At 43.2% G+C, this 9,715-nt stretch overlaps 1 protein-coding gene across 14 annotated transcripts in view; it reads left to right on the forward strand.

Moving 5' to 3' along the window:
• Slx4ip (SLX4 interacting protein) overlaps positions 1 to 4,781 on the forward strand; it is a 176,571-nt gene extending 171,790 nt beyond the window's left edge. For 11 of the 14 annotated variants that reach the window (XM_063284382.1, XM_008762255.3, XM_017591988.3 and 8 more), the window contains one exon: positions 427 to 4,781. In XM_063284382.1, the coding sequence (XP_063140452.1) occupies positions 427 to 1,162 (736 nt within the window). In that variant the 3' untranslated portion in view covers positions 1,163 to 4,781. The remainder of the gene's footprint in view (positions 1 to 426) is intronic. The other 3 variants (XM_063284385.1, XM_039105701.2, NM_001271320.1) reach the window with 3 other exon arrangements.
• Positions 4,782 to 9,715: the final 4,934 nt, after the last annotated feature.

The raw sequence follows: 9,715 nt of genomic DNA on the forward strand, positions 1-9,715 counted from the left end.
AATTAGAAACTGTATGTGTGAGTACTTTTGCATATGCGTGGGTATGCACAAACATACTGTGTTCTGGATATATCTAAGCATTTCCTCCTATGAAAAGTCAGTATATCAACCCGAGACAGTATTTGCCTTTGATATCTCAAAATGGATACCTATTTGCTTTGGTTAAAACAAATTCATTTTGATTCCATTGATGAACCAATAAGGAAAATTCAGAACATATCCTAGTTTAGTGGGAAATGTGGATGTTATTCTTTGATTCAATTGGTATTCAACAGACACTTTGGGGCTTTCCTAGATATGCCAGGGTGTTGAGAAGCCAGCTGGTGCATGCCTTGCTCTTAGGAGTAACAGTCAGGGAGGGGGGGTTTGGAGGAGTCCATGCATCGCAAACCTCATATGCTCTACAATCTTTATTGTCTCTTTTAGTGTGAGAAGAGCTGAATCAAAAGGCACTGATGTGAGCAAACCACAGACCAGCAGGGACCTTGTGGGAAAATCTAGTGACTCAGTAATTACCGTGGTACCACGGAGGAGGGATGCCTCAGCCATTCTCCTGTCAGAACCTGTGGGTCAAGCACAAGATGACATAAGAGCAGCCAAGAGCCACCAGGAGCTTCCTGTTCAAAAGCTGGAAAATGTCTCTCAGACTCAGCCAGGAGACACTCGCAGCCAGCAGCAACTTCATCCTGGGGAGTGGTTAAAGACAGGGCTTCTAAGCAGGAGCCCTGTGTATAACTATGAGTCAGCATCGCCAGGTCCAAAGCAAAGTCCACGAGCAGCCAAGACACAGCAGAAACGCAGGAATTGTGGCTCTGTGGAAGACTCTGACCACCGCAGGAGAGTTTCTCTTGGAAATGAAGGATTAGTCCCGGAGGACTCAGTGGTGGAAACGAGCACAGCTGTCAGGGTTTTGCCAGCCTTAGAGTTGTCAAATCCTGGGTTGCTTTTGAAACAAGATTTGGCAAAAGCCACAGCTAAAGAAGAGCTGCATGCTTTGGAAAACCTCTCCTCCAGACATCTTGTGACAGACAACCCAGGGCAGGCGCGGCCAACTGGCTCAGCCACAGTCACTGAAAGATTAGCTCCAGTTCAGAGCGGCCCCAGCAAGAAAAGAAAGAAACTGCAAAGTTCCAGCAGAGGATGTAGTGGCAAGAAAAGCTGAGTATACAGTACCTGGGGTTTGGAAGGAATTAGGGTGATTACTTTAAATAAACAAATATTTAGGAGCTGGAGTTATGTCTCAGCTTTTAATCTTGCAGAGGACCCAGATTAGGTTCCAGGAACCTACAGGGTTACTCATAACCATCCCGAACTCCAGATCCAGAAGACCCAACACCATTTTTGACTTCCATGGGCACCGGGCATGCGCATGGTGTGCATAAATACCAGGAAAACACACATACATGTAAATCTTTTGGTAAAATTGTTTGTATTGGAATTGGCCTTCATAGTCACCTCCTGGAGGCTGTTTTCCTAACAAGCTTGTTACTTTCTTATCATATTTATAACTGTCTCCAGGAAATACATTGACAAAGAGCTTTCCACTGATCAAGGAGTAAACCATATATCTAGGACCCCATGGAGAAATCAGTAATGGTGGCCTCCTCAGCCCATCTCTATGAAGACCTTCTGATGGAAGAGAGAGACAGCGTCAGGTACCACAGGCCAGTTCTAGGGCTGCAGTCCTCTTGTTTCTCAAACTGAGTACCTGACAGGAAAAGTCGGTCACAGTCTCTGCATGTGGTTCTGTGAGGAATGCAAGTATTGGGGTCTCAGGGCCTATGGAATGAGGAACTGTGATTCTGAAATAGACTAACGTTAAAAACAATTCCCTAGAACTTACTTGCTACGGCCCAGTTACCATGGCTTACATCAGCTGGGGTCACACGTGGAAATGCACACCCCGTGCTTTCTTCAGACTTGTGAAGTATTTAGATTGGATTTGGTGTGTGAGTCACTCTGTTCCCAGGTTCTACTATAGGATGGACACAATGCCTAAGGAGCTGATACATCTGCAGTTGCCAGAGATGTGTGGGTAATTCATCAGTCTTGGGTGAAGACAGGGAAGAGCTGTGCTCTCTGTAACACAAGTTTAACCCTGTCCTTGTTTACACCTCCCATATTCTGCTTACAGTTAAGACAGACCAGAACTCAAACAAGCTCAGTGGCCATTCCAGTTCCCAATTTGGAAAAATTCCCAGGGTATTTAAATGTCCTCTTCAGTTGTGTAGCCAACTCTCAAGAAAGACAGGAAGTTGTCAACCTGGAAGTTTCATCTGCCACCCCAACCTCAAGGCTCTCACAGCTACTTGCTGGTACCCCTCCCCTTCCCCACCTAGCTCTTCTCTTCTTTTTCCTCCTTGAAAGCTAAGATGTCGTGTCCCCCATGGAAGCATGAGGAGCCCCCATTGTACACCAAGAAGCAGCTCACTCGGAGACCAGAGGGTGCTTCCCTTTCCAGAGCGAAGATATTCTGACCTAGAATACACTGGGTTTTAATTGTTTAATGCTTAAGGTCGTATGCTATGCTGTACTGTACTTACAAAGGATGTGCTTTCAAGAAGTGTTTTCATTTTCAGTGTGTTCTATTATATTATAGGAAATAGTGGTTATTGTGACCAATGATTTAAAAAAATAGTATGTTAGAGTTGTAGATAAATGTGACCTTTGTCACAGCCTTCATACACAAAGAATTTTAACAGGATTAACAGAGCTCTGGGCTCCCACATTCTGCCATATGTTTAAGGAATTTTTGCCCTTAATCATTTTCCTACAGCATGTTTGAAACACCTCTCCATCTCTTGTTTTTTGAATGGTTTTACAATTCTTTGAATATATGGATAAAGAGGGGAAATTAATCTCAAATGTTTTGTTACTTATCAGGTGGGGCATTAAGCATTGTCTACTGTTGGGAATCGTATGAGTTTTTATATCCTTAATTACTCTAACAATTTGGCATTTGAAAGTGCGAGGCAGTGTCAGGATTGATAGTCAAAACGAAGTTCTTCAATCCTTTGATCCTCCAAATTAAATGTATATTCGGGTCCCTGTGATTCTGATACTTGGAGGAAATGTTCATCCACTTCCACTGATAACTAAACTCAAGGCTTTTCTCATTATCTGAGATGCTAAGCCACCTCCATGTACTATCAAACGACATTTTAGTAGATGAAAGCTGGTTAGGCCTTTCTCTAATTTCTTTCTTTCTCCCTTCTCCCCCAATTTAAAAACATGGAAAAGCTGGCCTGGTGGCAGACGCCTTTAATCCTAGCTCTTGGGAGGCAGAGGCAGGGAGCTCTCTCAGTTAGAGACCAGACTGGTCTACATAATAAGTTTCCAGACAGTCAGAGGTATATAGTAAGACCTTGTCTTAAAACAGACGAACAAATCAGTATGGGAATAATCGTGATTTTTCTTGCACACTTACTTTTCTTTGCCACTGGAGGTTAGCTCACTGGGAGACATGCATATGACTTGTGAACTGCAGAGAGGAACTTGGTGCTGGAATAGCTATGGGGTGTTGTTCCCTTATTTTATGCTAAAGAAGTGTGAAAATGTATTTATTTTTTTAAAACAAGACTCATGGGCCATTCATTGGTGAAAGGAGTGTTTTGCATGTGTAGTGATCGCTAAGACACCAGTAAGAAAGAAGAAGACACAAAAGTCTCTGTATTTTAATGTTTGAAGAATGTAGTTTATCTCGGGATGGACCTTCTCAAAGTGTACCTTGGGGTATCAGTATAATTAATTGTTTTGATTTCACTAGTGATTGTACATGTCATTGGCCTTTGACTTCAGAAAGAAAAAAAAAAACCCAACTAGGGCAGACACATAGGGAAGGAAACATCTTTGCCCAAGAGAGTGATCTAGGATCAGTGTCAGGCTTCATGGTTTTTTTTAAGCTCCTTGGCAGGTCTCACTGTAATATTTCCACAAAACGGTAGTGAATGGCCCTCTGAATAATAAGCAACTTTTCAAGAGCCAAAGCATGCGGTGTGCAGCATGCTGGGACTGGAATATGGAAATTGTTTTAATTTCTTCTTTTCTCTTATGAGGAAGTCACTGCACTTGGTTTGTCCAGACAAGAGAGTTCATCCCCTGTATCGAAACAGTGATGAATCAAAACATGTTGGAGCAAGTTTTAAAAAATCAAAATTAAACTGGTTTCTCTTAAATAGCTTAAAGCTTTCCACAGTACAAAATAAATTAAGCATTGTAAAATGAAATTAATTCAAGTAATCACTCAGTACAGAAGTCTAAGCATATATATCATCAGTCTTGTAATTCCAGGGTATAATTAAATTCTCAGAAATCTGCTAAATTCCTCCTAATTTGGTTTCTATATACATTTAACAAGACAGAGAGCAAATGTTTGTTAATCTGTAGCATGCCAAAGAGAATGTGGGTGAAGTTGTCTTCTAATTGCGGGGGCCTTTCAGACTGGGCTTGAAATGTGTCTGGGTAAGGCTCATCTGTAGCACCTTATCCCCACACTACATTAAAGTTTCCATAACCATTCTGACCAGAGACTGAATTTTTGTTTATTGAAGTAAAATCAGTAAAACTATGCAATTGCCTCTGACTGGTGCTAATAGGTGCTAATTTGGCAGATTCTCAGACTGACTTTCAAGGTGGAATTAGATACTACCAAAATCTCCAGGAGAGCTCTGGTCCTCTCATGTAAGTACCTTTAATAAACTCAATGTCCACAGAATAAAACCACTTTTGTAATGAAAATGTACCTGTTCCATGAATAAATATTTGGATTTTGTGAATTTAAATACATTTATTGTACAATCTGCTTACTTTTCAGGTAGGAGGATCTCACTATATACCATAGTTCCAACACACCATGGAGCCTACACAGACCTCAAAGTCTAGGAGTCTAGGTCCTTCTGCCTCTGCTAGGAGAGTGTGCGTGCGTGTGTGTGTGTGTGTGTCTGTGTGTGTGAGAGAGAGAGAAAGAGAGAGAGAGACAGACAGAGAGACAGAGACCGAGACAGACTTTAAAAACAACTGAATTAAGTTCAAAGAATACATATCCAAAGTACCCTGTTCTGAACATGTTATTTTTTAATTATGTTCTGACTGTAAGAATGTCTTTCCTCCCGGGAGCATTTCTTGGGTTTTGGAAATCTTGTTAAGTTAGATAAAGGAATCATTTGAACCACTGACCCTTAAGATTTAGGTTTTGAAAAGCTAATGAGAAACATTAAGATTAAATTTGACCCTTAAGGTCTGGGCTGTCTTAACAGTGTGACTTTGTTCCCACTGTGCTCCCAACTGAGTTTCAATAGACTCGGAGGGAGGGGTGTCTTTACATGGTCTTGACACCTTCCAGAGAACCCTGACATTCCCCAAGTGAACTCATTGACATGTTGTGTGAGCATCTAGTCTTTGTTCAGGACTGATTGAAGTTCTAGGGCTACCTCTTCTCTCTATATCGCCTTATATTTTGGATGCTTGGGCCTCTGGTCACTTGTGATTGGATTTCCCTGGTGGCCCTATACCAGTCAGCCAATAGTGCTTCAGTATCAGTTCGGAAATGTCATTATAGCTGGACATGCAATGGGAAGAATGACTAAAAATCGAGAAGGCCATTTTGTAGTGTTTTGGTTACACTGTGTGCCAATTCCCACACAGAGGATACACTGCCAGGGTGGGGTGGGGTGGAGATCTAGATTAGAGAGCTGGGACAGTATATCAGAAAGCAAGGTACTGCAAGCTGCAAATCCTGGGTCCAGGAGCTGCATTTCCATTGATTAATTTTAATTACGTTTTAGTATAAGCCACTTAACCTCCTGTTTCTTCATCTATCAAAATTGTCTAGTATTTTGAGTATAACCCATATAGCCGTCTAAGGACTGAAGCATACTAGACCCATGTGTTAATTTCTCCATCTGCTTAGAAATGCTTCCCTACACTAGTTGGGATCTCCTTTGTAGTTTGTAGTTCAGTCTAACTCCCTGGAGTCGGTTGAGCCTGCATTTTAGTATTTTTAGAGCCCCTCAAACAACGATTCTCATGCAGTGCATAGTTAAGAACTACTTTTGCGGGGTTGGGGATTTAGCTCAGCGGTAGAGCGCTTGCCGAGCGAGCGCAAGGCCCTGGGTTCGGTCCCCAGCTCCGAAAAAAAAGGAAAAAAAAAAAAAAAAAGAACTACTTTTGCAAAATGGAGTATGTACACTTATGTAAATCCTGAACGTTGAAGAAGGCACAGTTGACCAGAATAGCCCTTTAAAAAGAAGGCTTTCTCCAAATCCGAAATTACATCTACTTTCAGACAAATGAGTAGGAAGTCTTTAGGGATACAGTGTCAATCAGTAGTAACGCGTTTTAATCACAGAGATGTGTTTCCTGACTTCTGAGGCTCCTCTGTTGTGCTGCATTCGACCCTCCCCATCCAAATGCTTCATTCCCCACACCGAGATACTGCTACCCTCATCCGGAAGATGAGCTTTCAAAGAGCCTAAATAATTGTCTGGAATTCTACATAAACCTCTGGGGTTTGCCTTTGATCCATGATCATTAATATCATTAATAGGCACTCTAAAAGCGCATGTGAATCTCAAGCTAGCATTTGGCAGAGCAATGGAAGAATGAACGCTTTTAAAATAGTTTGGCTCAGAAAGCGCATGTGAAATAACCCTGTGGGAAAATCGGGAGACTTTCTCATCCTGCAGAGGATTACCTAGGATGAGATACTGACCGTGTATTTTAAGTCCAGTTACATTTCTTAAAACCTCATTCATTACCCAGCCTGATTTATATTAGAGGCTGAAGTAGACTGTGAGAGGCCTCTATGATAATGTAGTTTGTGTTTGTTGCTTTCTACATAGTTCCCAGCAGACATTTTAATGTGTGTGTGTGTGTGTGTGTGTGTGTGTGTGTGCGCGCGAGAGAGAGAGAGAGACAGAGACAGAGAGAGACAGAGAGAGAGACAAAGACAGCGAGCAAGCATGTGTTTGTGCATGTGTGTGTGAGAGAGAGAGAGAGACAGAGAGAGACAGAGAGAGACAGAGAGAGAGACAAAGACAGCGAGCAAGCATGTGTTTGTGCATGTGTGTGTGTGGTTTCTTTAAAAAGGAAACCAGCTTCTGCAGGAGATTTACTACAGCTTTTCTCTCAGAAACCAGCTGGAGACTTTTCTTTTCCTGGGCTTCTACAGCAATGAAGCCCCAGAAGGCTGAGTGTGTCAGGGTGAGCAGATCGCTGACCTCCACGGGGGAGAGGTCAATTCAGCACATAAGACTCAAAGGGGAGGAAGAGAAAGCAAGGCCACAGCAGGGATTTGACTTGCTTTAGGGCAGGAGAGCGTCTATAAAGGAGTCCCCAGTCTCCCACGCCCTTTCGCCTGCTCCTCTGTTACCACTCAGCACTGCTCAGCTCACACACCACACCACACATACACAAGCACACACAGCCCTACCTCCTCCAAAATGTCTCACACCCTTTCTCCACGTGCCCCTAAGCTGTGCACAGATTGACAGCCCCTTCTCCAGAGGAGGCAGGTGATGGATTGACTGGAAATGTTTCTAGGCCCACTGGCTCTGAAGACCTTTTTTAGTTCCTCCCTCACACGCCTGACTGGTGAGAAGAACACAGAGGATTCTTTCCCAAACCCACTGTGGGTGCCTGGGAGGGCTTAGACCAGCTCATCCATTCTTGTCAGAGGAAGGTGAGTTGGTAAATCAGAGCCATCCCCAGCCAGAATGTGGAATGCTAGGCTGAGGCCTGTGGGACACATCCCAGAAGGAGGAGCCTGGAAAAAAAAGGCCTTCTGTAAGGACACCAGGAGCTGGTGAAACAGCAACATGGTTTTATTTACATACTGCCCTGAGAGCGCCACCCTGGTGAGCTTTGTCCTTGTGCCATTCTTCTCAGTGGGAGATGAGCATGAAACACATGGAAAGGCTTTCTCCAGTGGCTCACCAGTGAGAAGGGTTCTGTCCATCTCAAAGTACCTTGGGGTCCAGCGGCTCTCTGAGCGAAGGTGTAGGGGACTGAGAAGGGTACCTGCTGTTAGGAGTTTTATTGTGAAGCTAAGAACCTCAATTTGGGAAAGACTCCAAGATAAATATGCTCCATCCATCTGTGTGCTGAGAATAGCAGACCAGCAAGCTCCCCCGTTTCTTAGCAAATCTGATGTTCTCCTGAACCCAGTTGTACATGAACTGGGCTCCTGTTTTACATGCTCGTTAGGTCTAATCTCAGATCCCTGTAATTTAGGAATGCTTATTGAATTTTTACATGTTTTACATGTTCGTTAGGTCTGATCTGAGACCCCTGTAGTATTTTAGGAATGCTTTTACATGTTCGTTCGGTCTGATCTCAGACCCTGTAGTATTTTAGGAATGCTTTCTGAGTTTTCAGGATCCCTTAACTTTTCTGCTACCAGCTCTGCACGTCTGCCTGAACCAGCCGTTTTGCACATGAAAGCAAAATGAGGAAGAAGGTATGCCTTGACATTTAGTCTGTCCTCAATCCACTGGGGGCTGGGGGATAAACGCTATACAGTGTGAAAGTCATGGAGGGAAAATAATTGTTGGGAAACGCTCTGTAGGGGAAAAGTCATCACAAACATTTTGGAAGGGCCCAATCTACTGAAACTCTCTTTAAAACAGTCAAACATCAGGTCATTTCATAACAATAGAAAACTGGTCCTGAGGTCCTCCAAGGCTAGGCACCTGAACTGGGCACTGGTTTTTGTGGGAGGACGGTAGAGGAAGGGCATCAAAGGCTACTGTCAACAGATGTATCCAAAGCAGACAGCATTGTGCTGTGGAATTTAATTGGGCTCCAAGTTGGGTTTTTGCTGCTGCTGCTGCTGCTGTTGTAGTCCTATAGTTCATGTCTTGAATGGGCTTTTCTTTTTGCACACTGGTAGCAGGCACTGAATTGTATAGTCACTACCAAACAGATCGTCTGGATTCGAGCATAGCCTGGCTCAGTTCCCTTTAGAAGAGGGCTGTAGCTTTGCATTGCTATATAACAAGTTGCTATGGATTTAGTCTTGAAAGCACATAAACCTATTGATTCATCATTTATGACACCTTGTCTGGATCCTCAGTTCAGTGTTTTACAAAGGTGAAGTTTGGGGTATTAGTCACACTTTTCAAGGCTCAACAATGCAGTGGTCCATCCCTGAGCTTCCTTGCAACAGCAGGTCAAGGGTGCCAGTCTTCCAGCTGGCTGTGCCAAGGATGTCCTAGAAGCCATTCCTAGGTCTTTACCATGAGGACCCAATCACCTCATTAGTGGTGACACCGCCACTGCCCTGAATCTCTTACACACTGAGTCCACTGACGACTTCTTTGGTGACTAGAAACATTTTTCTTGTAAAAACAAACAAAAAACATTACTGTGGAACTGTGATTCTCCAGTGTCCCTGGGGAATTTGTATCTTAATATCTGTTCTAGGGAGACAAATACCCATCACTGGAGTATCAATATTTGTTCAATAACCGGGCTCCAGGAATTTTGTTCAATAACCAGGGTCCAGGAATCTTTGAAGGCCATCACAGATTTTGGCTCACCACTAGATTCTGCAGCCTGTAAGCTCTTCTGTGATATGTGTTCATCTAACCAAATGTCTTCCTCTTTTAATGTCCTCTTACCACATCACAGTTGAAAGAGTAATATCAGCCTATTTTTGTTTTCCTATAGTGTTTTCAGTGCTGCATGGCAAAGAAACTGAGGCACAAAGAATTCTGGA

This window comes from Rattus norvegicus, chromosome 3 (assembly GCF_036323735.1).
Source record: "Rattus norvegicus strain BN/NHsdMcwi chromosome 3, GRCr8, whole genome shotgun sequence".
In the NCBI taxonomy this organism is placed as follows: domain Eukaryota; kingdom Metazoa; phylum Chordata; class Mammalia; order Rodentia; family Muridae; genus Rattus; species Rattus norvegicus.